General features: G+C 38.9%; 1 protein-coding gene across 5 annotated transcripts; it reads right to left on the bottom strand.

Annotated features, from left to right (window-relative positions):
* Nucleotides 1-920: 920 nt before the first annotated feature.
* LOC131230974 (transcription factor MYB3R-2-like) lies at nt 921-20,177 on the bottom strand. 5 transcript variants are annotated; one of them, XR_009164157.1, is made up of 10 exons: nt 19,965-20,177; nt 19,557-19,681; nt 17,066-17,120; nt 16,566-16,623; nt 12,161-12,255; nt 11,963-12,066; nt 11,514-11,642; nt 8,829-10,417; nt 5,590-5,732; nt 1,140-1,265 (listed from the first exon to the last, which is right to left on the bottom strand). XR_009164157.1 is itself a non-coding variant. In XM_058227007.1 (9 exons), the coding sequence occupies exons 2-8, from the start codon at nt 19,676-19,678 to the stop codon at nt 8,839-8,841; spliced, it is 2,142 nt and encodes a 713-aa protein (XP_058082990.1). In that variant the 5' UTR covers nt 19,679-19,681; nt 19,965-20,177; the 3' UTR covers nt 921-1,265; nt 8,829-8,838. The 5 variants fall into 5 exon arrangements, 3 of the variants coding, with proteins under 3 accessions (XP_058082990.1, XP_058082991.1, XP_058082989.1); XR_009164156.1 differs by having other exon boundaries at nt 1,147-1,270; XM_058227007.1 differs by lacking the exon at nt 5,590-5,732 and having other exon boundaries at nt 921-1,265.
* Between the last annotated feature and the right edge of the window lie 321 nt (nt 20,178-20,498).

The following is a 20,498-nucleotide window of genomic DNA, read 5'->3' as shown; positions in this document are numbered from 1 at the left end:
AGTAGGTTTGGATGGTGTTTGGCCCCTTCCCAATGTTTCCTCTAGTATGGCCCCACTGGCATTTAGGTTCTGCCAGATATTTGGACTCACGTCCTCAAATGATCTGGCACAACTGAGAGTTTGTATTCTTAGGCTACCTACTACAAGAAACTCCCCACCACCGAGTTTCATCTTTTCCTGCATTCTCTACCGCCAACTATTCTTTCCAGTACGACCTTTGGCTATGCTGTGGCCCACTGTCACTCCTAGATTATTATTATTTTTTCGATTTTTAGTTCATTTATATATCTTTCACACAATAAATACAAATTTAAAAACTAATTCTTGACCCACCTGGTTGACCTGCCGAGTCACGAGTCAATCCAACCCAACCTGGTAACCGTCAAGAGTCAAAAGTTTGGGTTGGGCTAACCATGGTTGCACCAATGCAGACCGCAGATGGAAGTCCTAACCACGATTTGGTGCCATCCCTGATCCAAAGCCCAATTGGTGCTTTCATCTTCTTACAAAAAACGAAACTACTTACCTGTTTCAGAAATGCTGAGGCTCTCCTTACTGGCCCACCATGTGATGATACAGACCATTCCAAAAGCTCACCCCATGCATGGACCGCATGGGAAAAAATCTCAACAACCAAAGATGCTAACCATCCAAAAGAACCGCTCATATGGAATTCCGACATTTCTAACTGACCTCTGTATTAATTCTCATGGACTGAGAAAAGAGTTTTGCATGTAACCTACATACAGTTGGGAATTCTAAATGATTGCATTGTGGGAATGGGCAAGCCTCAACATTTTTATACCTGTTCATCTATCTATAGAAGGAGAAGAGGAAGGGAGGGGAGGAAGAAAAGAAAAATACAGCAGTAACCTCTCTCTCTCTCTCTCTATTTCATCTATCTAACAAGAAAAGAAAAATACCGCAGTAACCTCTCTCTCTATTTCATCTATCTAACAGAAATACGCTTGCCATTTATGGTTATATATCACAAGCAAGCAAACAGGAACATTTTGCACCTTATTTTATGTCCCTATATTTTTTACAAATCAATACCATCTCTAGGCTTTCGTGCTACCAAATGCACCCTAACAAAAAGGAAAAAAGAAAAAGATTTTATAGAGGAAAATGAAACTTCCCACCTCATTGGTATTGTAGAACTATACAATTGCCTCTTCTTGTTGAATTTCCCTTCCCCATGTAATTTTTAGTTTGGGTAAGGGGCATGATGCCTTGTTCATTTTTGCTATCTTGAGTTCCTTCACCTGTACTGCAGATAAAAACGAGATATTAGTTACAATACTTCAATCTCATATAATAAAATAGCCACGAAAAAAAAATAATAATAAAAACTGTAAATATTCACACATGAAAACCTATTGCATCATACCATGCATGCAAAAATTCATGTGCAGCCTTCTCCTTCCCACCAACATGTCACACGTTTTGAACCCCTTCCCTACCCAAATTTTATGATAACATTAGGCTCCCAAGCCCCTACGGTCATGTTTAGTACTCCATCGTTCTAACAGGAGTACCCTACTTATGGAATGCCCAGAAGAGGTAGGAGAGAAATGAACAAGGAATTTACCTCTCATCAGCTAGCTGCTTCCTGCTTTCACATCCCTAGTTCAGACCAATCAAATCAAGTCCAAATCCCATGTACCCCTCCCTCGTTCTCCCCAGTGTTTTTTTTTTTTTTTTAACTCAGAAGGGGACTGGTTTGGACTGGAACCCCCGACCAAAACAAGCCGATTCCCTTAAAAACTAGTCAGTTGACTACGTAGTTGTTTTATAAAAGGCAGGCAACTACATTAGCCAAATCTTGAATCCATGTCTTCTACTTGAAAATAAAACACTCCAACCATCAGGCTAACAAAGGATTGGCTGTTAATTCTCTATGTTTTTGTTACGATATTATATGACTAAAACAGGCCAGAGAGGATTTGACCGGTTGGGCTGACAGTTAGAACAAGCTGCATACAAAAACAAGGTCCCATCTGGATTTTAGAACAGTGGTTCTATCCCCATGCTCACATCTTCATTCAACGACCTTTGAAAGTAGCCTCTCCATTTCTCGCTAATCTCAGTCTTTCACCAAGATCCTTTGATCCTCACCCTTGAGGCATCTAATGCTCATCTCCCTCACTTTTACTAGTTTATATCTTCTTTCCTTCTCTAGTTCTTAACCCATCTTACAATTCACTGTGCATTTAGCTTTTTTAACTACTTTCTTTATTTAATTTCCCTCATTTTTATATGCATTGAAGTTTTCCACATTTCTATTTTTGTGCCTCTTTACTAGTTTATAGATAGTCTTCTCTAATGCGGACATCAGCGGTGCATCCTTTGGAGTGTACCAAAGGAGGAGACGTCGTCGACAGAGTACCAGAACGGAGGAGTTGATGTAGATGGATGCCGGGTCCATCGGACCCATTTTCTGACGTGCTACGAATGCAAGAGCAGCATGACCACACCCTAACCAGAGACCCATGTGGCGGAATTCACACCCTATTGCACGGGTGTTTTAGTTTTAGGCGCCTTTTTATTCTTTTCCTTGTTTTCAGAGGCTTTAGTGCACTTTTTATTTTTATTTTTTTGTGGCTTATATATACACTATGAGAAACCCTATTTTATGATAGAATGAATGAGAATTCGTATACTTTCCTCTTTTACCAAAGAGAATAGGGTTTTAGGATTGGCCCTTGGGTGTTGAGGATTCCACCCCGGTTTCAAATTTTCCTTATTTCTAGATCTTCGAAGTGCAGGAAAATGTAAGAATCATCCGTCTTCTTTTCTTTGATGCCCTAGAATCCGTATTCTCTTTCGTCTCGAACCCATCTCTTCTTCATCTCATTCGTTCCTCTCTGGATATTCCTTTTTTGTTTGAACAGAAAATAGGGATGGCTAGTTAGGAGAATCGGATCCAAACTTGACTGTGGACTGGCCTATTATAGATCTGAGATATCCTCATATCCTTAGGTCCTCTCACATGTCCCTGCATAGATGCATATATGATCAGGTTGAAGAAATTCAAATAATAAAATTAAACAACTAACTGTTTTCAATCAAGAGGATTAAGCAAATTTCAACACAGAAATGAAATCATTCCGTTAGGATCGTGCCCTTTAACATAAAATCACGTAAACGGTAAAATAAAAAATAAAAAAATGGAGGACCTAGGGATATGAGGATGTTCCAGATCTAACATAAGTCAGTCAACAATCGAGTTTGGATCCGATTCTCCTGACTAGCCATCCTTCTTTTCGTTCCTCTATGAATATTCCCTCACGTAAACAGTAAAAAAAAAGGACCTAGGGATATGATTTCATATCTGTGTTGAGATTTGCTTCATGCCATTGATTGAAAACAGTTAGTTGATTAATTTATTATTTGAATCTCTTCAACCTAATTATATATGCATCTATGCAAGGACATGTGAGAGGACCTAGAGATATGAGAATATCACAAATCTAGCATAAGTCGGTCCACAATCGAGTTTGGATCCGATTCTCCTAACTAGTCATCCCTCTTTTCCGTTCAAACAAAAAGAGAATATCCAGAGAGGAACAAACGAGATGATGAAGAGATAGGTTCGAGACGAAAGAGAGTACGGATTTTAGGGCATCAAAGAAAAGAAGACGGATGATTCTTACATTTTCCTGCACCTCGGAGATCTAGAAATAAGGAAAATTTGAAACCGGGGTGGAATCCTCAACACTCAAGGGTCAATCCTAAAACCCTAATCTCTTTGGTAAAAGAGGAAGAAAGTATACAAATTCTCATTCATTCTATCATAAAATAGGGTTTCTTATAGTATATATATAAGCCACAGGAAAAACAAAAAGTGCACTAAAGCCCCTAAAAACAAAGAAAAGAATAAAAAGACGCCTAAGACTAAAACACCGCGCGACAGGATGTGAAATCCGCCACATGGGTCTGCGGTTAGGGTGCGGTCATGCCGCTCCTGCATTCGTAGCACATCAAAAAATGAGTCTAATGGACCTGGCGTCCATCCACATCAACTCCTCATTCTGGTACTCTGTCGACGACGCCTCCTCCTTTGGTACACTCTAAAGGATGCACCACTGCTGTCCGCATCAATTTGGTATCAGAGCAGGAGGTCTCGTATTTGAGACTCCTCACCGGGGGTGATTAATATAGGGGTATTTTCACATTAGGCTCAAGTGGGGTGGCATGTGGGATGCAGGGGCACGCTCGGGGTGGGCGGCCCGCAGAACCCATAGATTTGGGGGTCATGTGAGGCAGGTGGCCCATATGAGGCAGAACCCATGGATTTGGGGCCCACGAGGGGGCAGAACCCATGGATTTGGAGCCTGGGCCATAAGATAAAGAGATTAATTCGTCATGCTCTATCAGTTCGAGCTTTTAGAGCAAGTGGTTAATTGCCCTGCATCATTTTCAATGGATACTCCTTGCATTAGCCCATCCAGTGCTTACCATTTGGCAATCCTAGCATATGTACTAACAACATTATTTGCAAATTCGCCCAAAATCTCACAAGTCTTATCGCCCACTATCTTAACTTCCACTGTTCTATCATTCAGGTCTTTGTGCACAATTATTCCCCACCCATTTTAGTATTATTCTTCCCCATAGACACCAATTTGTAGTCATCACCAATCTTTTTTGCTTTTGCTTCTTCGGTTTTCTCCTGCAATTATGCTATATAAATTCACCTCCTTTTCATTGTATTTACCGTCTTCTTTTTTTTAGGCAAAATAATTTTATTGAAAACAAAAAAAGATATACAAAACAAAGCCTGAATAGGGGCAAAGGGCCAAAGACCCCACCGCCATAGGCTAGAACCAACGAAACAAGGCCCTAGCCCACCAGAAAAATACTGAAATACAGAAACAATATAAACCAAGGAACATGTAAGCAAAATGAAGAGTAAAAAAAAAAAAAGTCCCTAGACCATGCACCACTCCATGTTGCAACAGTTGCAACACTCCAGTTGCACACTTTCTACCACAACCAGGTTTACGCGTATTGCTACCAGGGAATGCCTAACTTGGTTAGGAATATTGATTTTCGAATTGTATATTGTTTTAGTGTTTTAGAGTCTTGGTTTTGGCGTCAGTGGTGGGCAATTGTATAGTGTACCCTTTTTTTTGTTTTTGGGGTCTGCTCGGCCCCTTTATTGTTGCGGGGTGCATTGTTAGTTTTCTTTTGTTGTCTTTGGGTTGCTTCGGCTCCCTTACTAAATTTTCAATCTTCAAAAAATATAAATTAGAATAGTCTACTTGTATATTTAGAAATAATAGGGTCAATGGGTGAATGGATGAAAATTTTACAAGAAAAAATAAATAAATATTCTTCAGAAAAAATAAATAAATAAATCAACCAACCTACAAAATGTTTCGGGGCTATAAAAACACGGGAAAAGTTGCACATTTAGAAGTTACCCAAAGATGTTACACTTACACCCGTCGTTTTTTTTTTTTTTTCTATCCTTTCCCCATCATCTGGGTATTATAGTCAAGTTAGATGCACCCATGAAATAAGAGGAACACATGCGTGCGTATATAAATATATGGATATTGTTCACTGGATTAACTTACATACCACTTATCTTGATGTTTGAAGACAAATCCATACAGCCAAAACCCTCCACATCATACATAAAACTGGTGGCCTGTCCTGGATCAAGTACAGCACTTTTGTCTCCTCAATAGTAATTTACATTTGCTTGGCCAAAAGAATGAGGCCTGAAAACAGAGGTGATGCCTGTTAATGTTTTGAGCCTTCAAATGACACATCTTAGACAGCAGTCCTCAATGCCAATCAGAATTAGACAAAGCTTTTTTCATGACAAGCACAATTAAATAGAGCACATAAGACTGTTAAGTCTTTCAATCTGGTATCAAACACCACAGAAATGTGTGGGTAGGTGGGTGTGCATGCATGCATCCATGTAAAGATCGATGCCTAGGATTGTGTATATATTCACTAAACCTTTATCAAGGTAAGTGTTTGAAACACATGTGATTGGCATGGAGCTTAGGTGTGAGCTGTGGTGGCTTTTAAAGCCAAGTGGGAGAACGTTGGTTTAGGATTGCATTAAAAGCCAATAATCCAGGATTAATCTAATTGTTTTGTTATAATCCTGAGTAAGAAACAGCATTTTTTGCTAAACCCGCTCTATGTAACCATTTTGGATAGGGTTTTAAAGATCTATCTTGGATAGGTGGTGACTAGTGATAGGATCCTTTACCTTTTTTGGAGGGGTTGATGATCGAATGGCCTGGGATTATCGTAAAACGGCCAGATATCCTACCATTATGAAAACCCCCTTTCATCTCTATAAGAAGATGAAAAATGCAAGCACAAAGGGTGTGAAAAAACATAAGAAAATAATTGGATTAAAGCATGAGTTTCAAAACGCCATTGCGCGTCAGATTCAACCATTTGACATTTGCTAGTAGTTGCTAGTGTACATCCACAACTATACATTTAGGAAACTTCAGAGGATCTACAAGCTTCGTCTTTCAATCAATTCCTAAAATAACTCTTTTCTCTATGAATACTAGTAGATATGGCAAATGGAGTGAGAGGAAGTGGTGAGAAGATATGGTGGTAAAAAGTGTGTGCGACTCCTTGTGATGTGTCACCACCATTTTCACCATTTTGAAAATGGTGGTGACACATCCTTCTTACACAAGTATTCACGCACGTCTATCCAAACTGTCGAAATTTTGAGGAATATTGTGGATGGATCACATCTCTAAAATCACACTGATCAAGAAATCTTAACCATCCAATTGGTGGCTATCAAATGGACGGTTAAAATCAAGATAAAGTGTGTTACGAATTCCAAAGGCAACAAATGGTTCCTATCTTCAGTTTAAGCTTTTGGTTATGCTACATCCACAGTTGGTTAAGAGATCTGGACAGTACGGATTCCCTTGAAATCCTGTGATTTGCACAGTTGAAAAGGCACCACCATTATTAAAGTGGCATTGAACTATGTCATTTGCACAGTTGAAAAGGCACCGCCATTTTGAAAATGGTAATGAACTAGCATGGGACTCTAGCCCATAAAAAATAGAACTCGTAGTGGACGGCTTCATGTTGCAAATTATCTAAACACCCTTTATTTTGATTAAAACCAGCACCATGTCATTTAATAAAGCATAGTTCTAGCAAAATTTGAAATACTAATTTCATGTAAATTTGCCCATGGGCACTCTTGTTATATATAATAGAAATACGCTCTCGATCTTTTGTTCCCTTCGATACTAAATTGGTTCCTCTTCCTTAATTTCAGAAGCTCCTATTTAGATGACGGTGGTGTTTCTTAGTTTGAAACTTATACTTCTCTAGAAGTGAATATCCAAGCAACATTCACCAAACATATTCATCGAAACCTAGTGATCACTGATCACATGCCAAATAATTAGGTAAATATATGAACATTAATTCATTTAGCTATGGGTGTGTTTGGTTGCACTGAATTTCACGAAATATCATGATATTTTGCACCAAATTAGACTGATTAATCATCAAATATCATGGTATTTGGTTCAACCAAATGCACCCTAAACCTTTTTTTTTTAAGAACTAAACAATAAAATCAACCGCAATTCCTAGAGCACAAGAAGAGATCTCAGGATAGTATTTTCAGATGTGACTTTGTGATAACTATCATGAACAAACATGGAACCCCATCAATGTTAGGCATAAATATGAACAGTTCAACACAAAGACACACTGTATTTTTAACTAAAATAGGAATGACCACATACACCTCAATGGACAGTATGCTAGAATCAACCCTTGATGCATGCCAATATGTCAAATGCATATGATATCCAAGCCACGCCCAAGGTAGCTCCACCATGATGCTCACCTGGTGCAAAAATCAGGTGGGTAACACGTGTACGTTGAATCAGATTGTCAGCAGCTTTGATCTAGCGTCCAATGTTTTCATACAGTGTGGTCTGCGTGATTAGTGGAATGGCCTGATTTTCAGGCCAGGTTATCTTCATTGTAGGGCCCACCTTTTTCACAGTCTGGGTGTTGTAAAGATGACACATGCTGGTAGCAGATGGTAGCTTACCAGCTATTGAGGTGTGATAGTTAATAAAATCAAAAGAGCAGCATAAATGCTAACAGTTAAGGCACAATGGCGTGCATGCATCCGAGATCATATCTATGGTATTCAGAAGAATGATTGAAACTCCTAATTTCAAGAGCGAACGCTAGGATAACATTAAGGGCCTGTTTGATTTTCTAAGGTAAACGTAATTGCATTGTAAATACGTAATGATTATTTCCATAGGTAATCACCGCATTGTTTTCGAGGATTGATTTGACTGTTACTTTTTTCAATGCTAAAATCGAGGATGCTGCTAAATATTTGTGGGGCCCACCGTGATGTATGTGGATTATCCACACCGTCCATCCATTATGCCAACTGAATTTAGGGCATGACCCAAAAAATGAGCCAGATTTAAATTTCAAGTGGACCACACCACAGGAAAAAGGTAATCAAACACCCACCGTTAAAAACTTCTTGGGGCCACTGTTTACTTTGGTGTGGGCCACTTCAATGTTGGATCTGCCTCATTTTTCGGCTCATGCCTCAAAATGTCATGGTAAAGCAGATGGAGACGCGGATATGTCATATACATCATGGTGGGGCCCACAAATTTAAGTTAATCCTTTTGGACTGTTTTCCCAAGCAGAAGTACCTACCTATTTCCAAACAGGGTGAAATTGTAATAGGCTGGTATTTACAGGGCATTTACAATGAATTTGAAAAATCAAACATGCCGTAAGGGAAAGATGTGGAAATTACTCACTGAATTTGAGTCATGTACTGCAGTTGACACTGGAACCAAGCATCATAAATTTCTGCCTTTTTAATCTCGCTCGAGAATCGTCTGACTTGTCCAAAGACATAAATGCTGCTGTTGCACTGGGAACAGCATTAGAAGGATCACTTGCAGTAGTTGAGGTGTTATATTTGGTGCTGGCATTGGCCCATTCCAAATCAAATGCATGTTCCAAACGTTTTTCTAAGGATTTCGCGGCAGTGGTGGCACTTTTCGTTTTCAAAGACTGAGGAGGAGAAGGGAAAAGCCGCTTGACATTGAGAACCTCAGTGAAGTTGCGATCCTCCGAGCTCCCATGAAGACATGAACATGCAGATCCTGAGATGTTATCATAACTTTGATCCCTTGCTTCAGGAGTGCAAACAACATCGTTATTGCTTCCAATAAGAGCAGCTTTCTGACAAGTTTCTGCAGGTAACAGTCTCAAAGTTTCACGGACTCGTTTTCGTAGAATAGATGGGGTGTTTTTAAAACTCCTTGCTGCGCTCCTTAGTATGGATTCGGGGCTGTTTCCACTCCCAGATTTACTTTGTGGATGGTACTGTGGAGTAGAAAAGGAAACTGGACTTTGTGCCTGTTGGATGTACCTTTTGTCATTTGCAAATTGTCCATTACCAATGGAAGCATCCAAAGTTGTCAGCTGTGGTGGCTCATAACATAAGGCACCAAAAGTTGCATTTTTTATACGTGATGGTGTGCCAGGGCTTTTGTTAATACTAGTTTCAAGATTATTGCCAAACTCACATTCTGGTGAGTTTGAAGTGCTGGTGTTGGTAGCTTCGCAACTGAGTCTCATAGCTAGATCAGCCAAGCTATTTCTTGCAGTTGCATACTGTCGTAGAGTTACACAAGAATCAAGCATTTCCTTGGTAGCAACCGAAGGAACCATCTCAGAAGAGTTTCTTTTCTTGTTACTGCAGATAGTTGATCCTACAGGAACATTGGTTCCAAGGTCCAAAGACGGAGAATAGGATACTGAAATAATGTGTCCAGGAGGTCCAAGAGAAAGGTTGGTATTTGTAATGTCAGCAGGCTCAAGATCATGCACCTGTGAATGTAGGGACTCCCCATCACCCAATGAAGGGGATGACTTGGACTGCAAAGCAGCAGTAACATGCCAATCATTTGAAGTATCAGCACCATCTCCTCGAATCACACTGACTGGACCATACAAAAGTAAAGTGGCATTTCTATCATGTGGGGTTGCATTCTTTGACTTCACCAGATCATTTACCTCCAATTTTAAACATTTTGAAATTTCCATCTGACGACGTTCATTATCTGAATGCTGCTCGCTCCCACTTTCATTTCCAAGGGCTGAAACTAGTGAACAAGTTTCAGCACCAAATTTTAGGTATGGTTTCTGATCAAGAGAAATTATTGAAGCAGTATTTTGCTGTCCAATTTCATCTACTACATTTTTCTCTTCTTTTACATGATTGTAGAGATCCAAAGCACCACTTCCAGGTAGCTGGCCGAGTAACCCAGGAGTTAAATATGAATCCAATCTCTTCTTCACTGAGCAGTTCCAGTGATTCTTTATTGAGTTGTCTGCCCTGTAAATTCACAAACAAGATAAGACAGCAACACAACAATGGATGCAGGACAAGAAGATCCATTATGTAGGGTCTTCTGTGGACCCCACAAGTGCCTGAATGCAACTCAAGTGGAGAAGATTAATGATCCGATTGGGCTGTGGGACCCACAGATCCATCGGATGGGCCATCAAACAAACCTATTGACTTGTGGAGCCCAGAGTCAACGGACTGCCTTAAAACCCCAACTGGTTGGACTGCAGGACCCACAAGCCCAACTGGTCCAACAGGAAGCCCTTTAGTACCTTCTGTACAAACATTGAGATACTGTGAAGGTTATCTACAAAGAGTACAGAATGTGAATGCCGTATGGTTGGTTTGTTCAGAGTATTGTCTAAGTTTGTTCAGAGTCTTCAATATTTTGATAGTTTCATTAACCCATTGATTTAACCCACTAGGCTTTTAGAATAGACTTTGTAACTTGTATACTTATAGCCAAATATGTGAATTTATTATGGGATAGTATGAATGATATTCAACAAGAAAGATATCTTATTTTCTAAATATAGATGTTCTCCATGGCTCTCCTTGAGCATAAATATACCACTGCTGACGCGGAATTTTGATGCTCTGTTAACATTAACCAGATTGAACTTGTAGACAAATTCAAGCTGTAAGAACTTACATTAATAGGTGTATGCTATGCAGTAGATATGAGCTGAGGGTATTTCTCACTTCACTAATTTCACTAGGTACTCAAATTCATTCATTCAATCATTAGCACTAGCTAAATATGGGGGTTCTCCCGCCCCCCATAGGGGTAGTCTTTTTGTTTTTCTCTTTTCCTTTTTTTCCCTTTTCTTTCTTTTCTCCCCTTGAGCTCGGGGTGTGAGCTCTTTTTTCCTAGGGGTCTTCCCCTTCTCTGTATTTTTCCAGGCTTCTGCCCTAGGTTAGTAACAAGAGAGTCATGCCTCCCTTGCTTTCCCAAAAAAAAAAAAAGCATTAGCTCTATTCTACTCATGATATGCGCAGATTTATAGAAGAAGAGGAATGGTTCAAGATGAGGAATTTAACAGAAACCCATAGATGCTTGAATACAAAACCAATCTAGATATACCTTCCAGGTAGAAACCTTGCAATCTCTGCCCATTTATTCCCATATGTTTGGTGGGCACGAATAAGAATCACCTCCTCTTCCTTTGTCCATGCATCTTTCTTTATAGCAGGATTCAAATGGTTGTGCCACCTGAAACTAGATGTTTAGTTTTCAATTTCACGGAAAGCAATGGATTTAATAATATTAGAATTAGCATGGATTCAAGCATTAGGATGACAATGGCAGCATTTCAATAAAATAAAATAAAAAAATTATATATACATATATATATATATATATATATATATATATATATATATATATATATATATATATATACATGATAGACTGACAATAATAATTGAAAGCAACATTTCTCAAAAGAGTCTAACTCCAGGATTAGCTTTTTTTTTGGAAGGATGTCGCAGTTTAGCTTCAGTTTGCCATTTGCAATGACTGCTCCCACATACCTTTCTCGACATTGCTTGCCTATGCGGCCCGGCAAGGACTGCGCTATAACAGACCACTTCTTACAACCATACTTTTCAACAAGCTCGATAATACAGTCATCTTCCTGAACTCCAAACAGGAAAAAATATTCGGCAAGTGTTATGATTGTGAGAAAACATTTTCCGTCCAGTAAACTACTAGCAATATTTGACTCGCACCTCCTTGGTCCAAGGTCCTTTAATTAGATCTGGATTGAGAACCTTCTGCCAACGATGCAGGCACTGAACATCTGAGCGACCGGGGAAAGATTCGGCTGTGAAAGATCAAAAAAAAATGCTGCTCAGAAAAACAACAAAGCACGTAACATGTGCAAAAAACAGTGACTAATTCATGTGATATGTTCATCACTACCCAGAAGTGACGGTGTTATGGCAAAGGTTGCAGCAAACTAGGCATTTTACACTTGATATTGAAGCATTAGGCAGGATATGTCAAAGATAATAGTCAGTTTGAAGTATATGGGCATCATTAACAGTTCATACTCATATGAATTTCTGCACTGAGTACATTTATCTTTTCTGAACAAAATAACTTGTTTGTCAGTCCTAAAAGTTCAAACTGATGGGGAGATACAAATGTTGCAGAACTTAGAAAATCATAAATGTAATGAGCTGCAAACCTGATGCAATTATTGAAATAAATTAATTAAGCTACACTGGCAAAATGAATCAAAGTTAAAATACAATCAGAATAGGTTTCTCAAATTATCACTTATTCCATTAAGGGCACTTCTTGCAGAATTGACCTGTTTACCCACCATCAATAACTCCCTATAATGGAATGAATACATACAGGCAGCAAATAAAACAGAAGTTCTGTTTAAAGAACCTCCAAACTGGGTTTTAATACACACAATTGATGAAACTGCAGTTGAGTGGTCTTTGGTATAAAGTAATTATCTTTGTTCTATAGAGCCATTTCTCCTGCCCCAAAATTAGTTAATGCAGTAACCCAACCCTATGAAAAACCCATGGGCTTCTTTGAAGCCTATGACCAGTTAAACTCACTCTATTTAGTGCAAAAAACATCATTACCCATTTCCACCTGTGAGCAGGCACAATCTAAACACTTTTGCAGGACACATAACATATCAATCATGAAAAGCGAACAAAAAAAAACCAGGTATGCATATTATCTTGAGATACATAGAATATTTCTGCATAAGCAAGTACATAATCTTGCATAAGCATGGCATTCTTCTAACTACATTGAGGTATGCACTCCTGGTCTATTTGAGAATAGGTACTTGCTAACACCAAAAATATAGTTGGTTTAGAATGTTTTCTCCAGTATGTTGTTCCTACTAAATGCCGGCTTTTTTCTTGCTTTGGCAATTCTAGTAGTTCTAAAAAGGGTTTAGCAGCTTCCATTCTGTTTGGATCAAGGTGTTTCATAGCAGTAACGGTGGGCATAATGGTGTCCACCATTAAGGATCCGCTGAATCGGTGTAACGGACGATACGGGAGCATAACAGGTGATTTACCCCTGTATCAATTTTTATTTTATTTAAAAAAAAAAAAATAGCTCCAAAAAAATCTGAAAAAATATTCAGAAAATCCAAAATTTTATAAATATTCCAAATATGCATTCATTTATAATTTTGAATATGTTTATGATAATGTAATAGTCCAATCTTTGGTGAGAATGCTATATCGGGTTGTCTGATGGATTTATGAACCTGACAACCTGGAATTGATTGCAAACCTTTTATATTTACTTATCTAACTATATAATATCTATATAAATTTACTATAACGAATATAATACCAAAACATCTTATATTTTCAGGTTTTACTATTATTTATAGTATTGGCGCCTTACATACTCGCGACTTGCATACATTTCATTTCAATATATAGAGTTTAGGGACTTTTTGTATCCTATTATGTAATTCATATACCAAACAATTTAATATCAATTTCCCCCATAGATCTAAAAAATTAAAATTAAATTGGGGTAAATAATGTTGCCAATTCGGGGCTGATTTTGGGACCATTCGATGCCCCAAATTAGCCTCAAATTAATGCATCTATTGGCACTTATCCCACTAATGGATTGGTGGACATTTATTGGACGGTGAAGAATGAAAAATATCAAATTGTCCTATTTCAGATAAGCAAGTGTCTGCAAATTAATGGTGAATATTGTTCAAAAAATTGTTGAAACAATTTAATTTTGGGATTGTGACTTAGCAATAATGGTTCCAATATTTAATTGGTTAATTTTGAGTTGATATACACCCCAAGTACAATTTTTTAGGGCCATGTACATGGGGCCGCTCGATTATGTATTATATATCCATGTCGTCCATCCGCTTTGCCAACTCATTTAAGGGCATGGTAAAAAAACGAGGCAGATCCAGATCTCGGGTGGACGACTAGTGGACCTATATCCATGCCGTCAATCTGTTTTGCCAACTCAGTTTAAGGCATGGTCTAAAAGTTCAGATATATCTAAATCTCAGGTGGACCACTAGTGAGTATCGCCTTAAATGTGGGGCCCACCTCAATGCCTTTGTTGTATATCCATGTGGTCCATCCTTTTTGCCAACTCATTTTAGGGCATGGTCCAAAAAATGAGGCAAATCCAAACCACATGGTAGGGATTGAATTCCCACCATGAAAATTTTCTTAGGACCAATTTTTTTTAATCAAGTTGTTATTTGTGTTCTCCCTTCATCCAAGTCTGTGACCTTATCAACAGGTTCAATGGACAATAAACATTATAGTAGGCCCTAGGAAGATTTTAACGATAGGCATTCAATCCCAACTACGTGGTCCAATTAAGATTTGGATCCCTTCATTTCAGTGATTGTGCCCTAAAATGAACCAGAAAAACTGATGGACAACATGGATATACTACACGAAAATCAAGGTGGGCCCCACACAATGAAACAGTGCAAGTGCACTGCGTACACTGCGGAGCATTTTAAAAAATAATAATAAGTGTGTGGTTGTTTCATAGCCACACACAGTCCATTCATTTTTTCTAAGAGAGGTAAACTGAAAAGAAAAGGAGGGAAAGAGAGAGGAAACTGAAAAGAGAGAGAGAGAGAGAGAGAGAGAGAGATGGTCGCACCACAGGAAGAAAGAAGAAGAAGAGGAGCAGCAGCCAGAAGAAAAGAAAAAGTTTTTTTTTTCTTTTTTTTCCCTTTTTCTTTTCTTTTCTTTTTCTTTTCTTGTGTGTAACAGCTATTATGGGACCGTAACGGCCTTTATGGCCAGCAATGGCAATTATACCCGTAACGGCTATTACAGACCCAAAAAACAAAGGTGCCCTGTTTCGGGGCTGTATCACATAACGGTATCAACCGTTACGTAACCAATTTTCAATACCTTTGTTTGGATCCAACTTTATCGTTGATATTTTCCAAAGCCTTGAACCAAATAATGTAGCAAGTGCATTCTAGCATTCTAGAAGAGAAAAATATATCTCAGCCTAAGAGATCTTAATTGATCTTTAAATATAAACTAAGAAATTTCCAAAATTCAGAACCAGGGTGCTTACAATCGACAGCTTGTGTAAGAGAGCTATTGTGCTCCCGAATGTCCGAGTTTTGTGCATGAAAGACAAGGAAATGGTGGATCATCTCTTCATCCCTTCACTAGGAGCATGTGGGATGGCATTCTTACTATTTTCAAGGTCTCGTGGGTGATGCCGAGCTCTATCGAGGGGCTCTTCCTTGAATGGCACGAAGGAGGGCCCAGGAAAAAAGGCAAATCAAGATGGCAGCTAGACCTACTTGCAGTTCTTTGGACCCTTTGGGGAGAGAGGAATAATCACAATTTCCAGAATCGCAGCAGTTCTCCTTTTGGTGCTGTTAGGAGGGCCATTTTGTATATTCAGGAGTGGGATTCCTGAGTTTTTGGGTGTTGCTTTTCCATCTTGCTGAAGCCAGTCTTTGTATTGTTGTTGGCCTTTTGGCTTTCTTAATAAAAATTTATTAGTTTTCGAGGAAAAAAAAATCACACTCCTTAAAAATGAAGTTTATAAAGAGAAAAGGAATAATGCTTTTTTTTTCTTGAAAGGCAACGACTTTATTGATAGAAAATGGAAAGGAATGGAATGATGCTTCAAAATGGAAGTATGAGAGTGTTGGATTCATGCTTACATCCGTAGGATCAAGACAATCAAGTTTGTAGCATGGTGCCGTGAGACAAAATGTGTCCACACTAAAAACAGAGATAAAGCTTATTAGATGTTCCTCATATAGGTGTTCCATCGGATATCAAATTAAGCCAGACTTTTTGCATAATCAAATGCTTTCAACCATTAAAATAATGTCATGTTAAGGTTACAATTTTTCAGTTAGGAAAGTAGAATAAACAAGAAGTGTGTGTCATGGGCTCTAAGGCACCCAACAATATTACAATCCCCCATAAGACAACCGCAATAACATTAGATTATAGACACGTCTCTCGATAATCTTCTCAATTCTCCATTGTAATCTTATAGCTATAATTTTCAATGATTTTAATCAGTCAAGAGTTGATTATATTCACGAATTGTGCAATCCAAACCAATGAATGCAACATATATATACATATAAATTTCTGTACACACCTATTTTCTTCCAGTTCTTCGCATTGTGAATTTTAACCGCTTTGGTTAAAGCATCATCCTGTTCCAAGCAAAAAAGCTGTCAAGGTTGGTTTCAGATATTAGAGAAGTTCTAAAAATCCTTTTGCCAAATGAGAGTGGAAATAAGTTCAGGGTTATGAGTAGTTTACATAATCTTAATAGGGAAACAGGTTTCAACAAATGAAACCAGATTTACCAACTGAAACTAGTTGTCTTTCCATTCAACTTTTTTACTTCAAGATACAGCAATATTACATGGTAGTTCCCATCAAAGAGTGATCACAAACATCATGCAACACTTCCTTCCCATGTGATTCTCTAGAAGACTACTAGCAGCTTCTTCTTCTTCTTCTTCTTCTTCTTCTTTCTTTGAAGATTGAAAATACTACTAGCAGCTTTTTTATGAATAAAACTAATAATACCGCATACACAAATTTAGCATCATTGTTTAGTTAACATTACAGGAACATTGAACTACTCACCTCCATCTCTGTCCATCCTCCCTTCGTTGATCGCCTAGTAGGCCCAGTGGTCCTTCTAGAATTAAGATTACAACAAACGTCAAGATTCAAGATGATAAACAACAACGCCACAATTCACAACTGATCGATGACACAAATTCAAAAACATAACCCCAACTAAAAGTATGCCATGATCCACATCTCATTGATGTCATGACTTGTGGCAAATTCAAAACCAGAAACCAAACTAAAATCATGAACATGCAGCTGGAACATCACCAAGAGAAACACAGTAGCAAACAAATAGCAAATGGAAGTAGCTCTTACTAAAATGATAAGATTAAGAATAATTGCAATACAGCATCGAGAACATAATACATTGAAACTCAACTGAAAAATGAGAATCAAATATTGGTTCGAATTGCCGGTATGCTAGTTGCTACAAAATAAAACAAACCACTCAGCTGCATGGGTGAATACAGTATTTTCCTAGATTGCTGGGAGTAATAGCTACCATTTTACAATAACGGGCTACAAGTAACTGTTAACTCATGTATACTTATGTATATGTTTGTATTATTTTATCTTTTCCCCCTTTGCCCCTGCCCTATGTTAGACTGTTATTCTTGTAAAGGGGTATTCCTGTAATTGGTCTCATGTATTTATATGATTCTTTTCCTTGAGGGTTGTAGAGAAACCCATCAACCTAGGGCTTGTATGAGGCTCTGTTCTTGAGATTCTCCATGGAAAGGTAAGCTTTTAGAGCAAGTAGCTGACTGACATGGTCTCAAAGCAGGAGATCTCTCTCCTTGTTGTCTGAACCCATCACTGAAATCCAGCACCGCTCGATTCATCGTTAAAACCCAGCCCCCCTTTCCAATTCCAATAGCAGCTCTCAACACCCTTTGCAATTGCAGACGGTTGCCTCTCCTTCTTTCAATTCTTCATCGGTTCAGGCTCCGGTCTTCATCTCCAGTGACGCAACAGTGATTCTGGCCCATCTCCAGAAGCTCCCATCTCAGATCCGGCGAGATTCGGCGCCCTCTCACCTCCAGCAGTTCCAAATCTCTGTTTCTGTGCGTGGGTTGCGATCTCCTTCCAACAGCAAGCTCCTTCTGCCACATTGAATTTCTCCCTTCTGGTATTTTCTTGCTACATTCGGATTTTTCTCAGCCCTTCATACTTGTTGTCGGTGATCTCCTCAGTCAACACTTGTGTATTTTTTTAATGGTTATGGGCAAAGAAAATTCTAGGTGCGAACCCCCCCTAGGACGGAACCAACTATGGCCTGTGGTCGATTCACTTCCAAAGTTTTCTCAAGGGCCGTGACCTATGGTCGGTCCACTTCCAGAGTTTTCTCAACAAAAACATAGGTGCATGAACATTCTTCAAAATGTGATTATCCTTTTTGCTTTTGCAGCTTTTGCCAATTGCCGGACAGAATTTTAACAGAACATCATAGTGCCTACAGTGTCATGGCATTCCCTCATGGGCCAAGAACATGAGAACTAGTCCGTAGGCGGATGCATATGAAAGATTGCAATGTTTCATTATCTGTTCATAAGGAAAGTTATTTGCCTACGTGGTGTCATCAGCTCTGCAGCATTAAAAATTCACAACTCCCATGTGCTGTAGTAGGAGAAATAATTCATTAATTGGGCGGGTAGGATTGTCCTGCAATCCATGCAATGTTCTGAGGGTGGCCGGTCCATAACATGATGCGCCAATGAACGTTCAGGTCACTGGACTTTTGCAGCTTGTGAACTGCTTTCATGTAGCATATTGGATATAAAATCTGCGTCGTTGGGCATATACTATGCAGAAATGCAATGAACATGGTAAGATAATAACAATAACAACAATAAAATAAGGAGAGTTATAAACTTATAAGGGCCCTACTGAAATTACTTATACATGCAGAACCAGAATCCAATTACGTGCCAGCCACAATGTCGTGTGTGTGGGAGATGCAGGCCATACTCTGGCCTAAAAAACAGACTCATCAGAACATTCAGTAGGCAGCACTTGTACAAAAACACAGATAGTTAAGGACTAAAAAAATAAAAGAATCAAGCAAAGTTCAAGATTCAACATACAAGCATGGCCCACCTGAAAACCAGACCAGAAAAAACCCACAAGGTGGGGCACACCCGATGAATGGACCACACCTCACACAGACATGTCCACAAGTAGGACTCTAAATTCTATCCTACTCGTGCATTTAACAAAAAATGAGCAATAAAGAACTACAAATGTAGTGTAGTGTGTGTGGGTGATCCAGGGTTCAATCCCTGGTAGTGTTACCTTTCAAAAAAAAAAAAGATAGTATAATAAAGAACTACAAATACAAATATGGAGTAACCATTCACACCCACCTTCTCAACTTTATGTTAAACAGTATAAATCTATGCTACTGTCTTGTGACAGCTAGAGAAGGATGTATTTATCAGCAGGGTGGGTGTCAATATCAATTCCCAAAATAAATTTTTTGAGAGAGAGAGAGAGAATTTACCCTGGAATAGAAGAAATCTTGGGAAGAACAGTGTCAATGCTGCTCTCAGAAACCGATGAATTCGAAGCCATGGCACCTTCATTTACCACCTCCGCATCCGTTTCCTTCTTCACTCCATCCATCCTCTTCAAAAAGAGGAAAAAGAGAAATAAAGAAAGACTAAATCTTCACCGGTGTCGAAATCCTCAAGAGAATCAGAAAATCAAAACCCTAGGAACCAATCTCCTACTGGAATCCGCCGCAAGATTTCAATCCAACCTGTTCGACTGCCGGACCGTTGATCCGACGCCCCAGAAACAGTGAAATCAGATCGGGAAGGAGAAATCTATGAAGGATCTTGATTCTAGGGTTTCAGATCCCTCTCTATTCCTTCCTGCGGATTCCGAACGCAGATTATATGGAACTGACCTTGAAAGGGAGCTGAGAGACAGCAGATGAAGAAGGAGAAGAGATTTAGAGTATCAGAAGCTTGGATTTTTCAAAGAAACTGAGATTTCGGGAAGAGAGCGTTTGAAACCGCCATCGATGAGAGAGAGAGAGATTGGGATAGACATTCGACACGAAGCCGCGGGAAACTGAGGACTCTTAAATAGAAAGAGAGTGAGAGAGAGAGAGAGTCCAAACGGAAATATATGTTTTTTCGGTTTTAAAAGGGCCTCCAGCTTCCGTTAGAAGGAAGAGGTGCGCTCGAGTAGTACAGGTACCACCGTCATCTCGGGCAGATGTGGGGACCACCTGATGTATACAGGAAATCTAAACCGTCCATAAGATGATTAAGATCGTTTTATTTACTTAAAGAAAAAATGGCCTTTATAAATTTCTTATTTGGGCTACAAAACAAGGAATATGATGGTTGGGGACACTTTCCCTTATTTTGAAATGTGACCCATATTATTTAGCCCGATTTTCAGCATGAATCTTCATACAGGAGTTTTGAATGGT

This window comes from Magnolia sinica, chromosome 17 (genome assembly GCF_029962835.1).
Source record: "Magnolia sinica isolate HGM2019 chromosome 17, MsV1, whole genome shotgun sequence".
NCBI lineage: Eukaryota > Viridiplantae > Streptophyta > Magnoliopsida > Magnoliales > Magnoliaceae > Magnolia > Magnolia sinica.
The sequence above is the reverse complement of the archived record's forward strand: the minus strand, read 5'-3'. Positions and strand labels throughout refer to the sequence as shown.

What these genes read in the sequence shown, in the direction of transcription:
- LOC131230974 (XM_058227007.1), bottom strand. Translation starts at nt 19,678, where the DNA reads ATGGATGGAGTGAAGAAGGAAACGGATGCGGAGGTGGTAAATGAAGGT. An exon ending in AAGATTTCTTCTATTCCAGG is followed by an intron (nt 17,121 to 19,556) that starts GTAAATTCTCTC and finishes TCTTAATTCTAG; the next exon opens with AAGGACCACTGGGCCTACTA. An exon ending in GCAAGGTTTCTACCTGGAAG is followed by an intron (nt 10,418 to 11,513) that starts GTATATCTAGAT and finishes GTGAATTTACAG; the next exon opens with GGCAGACAACTCAATAAAGA.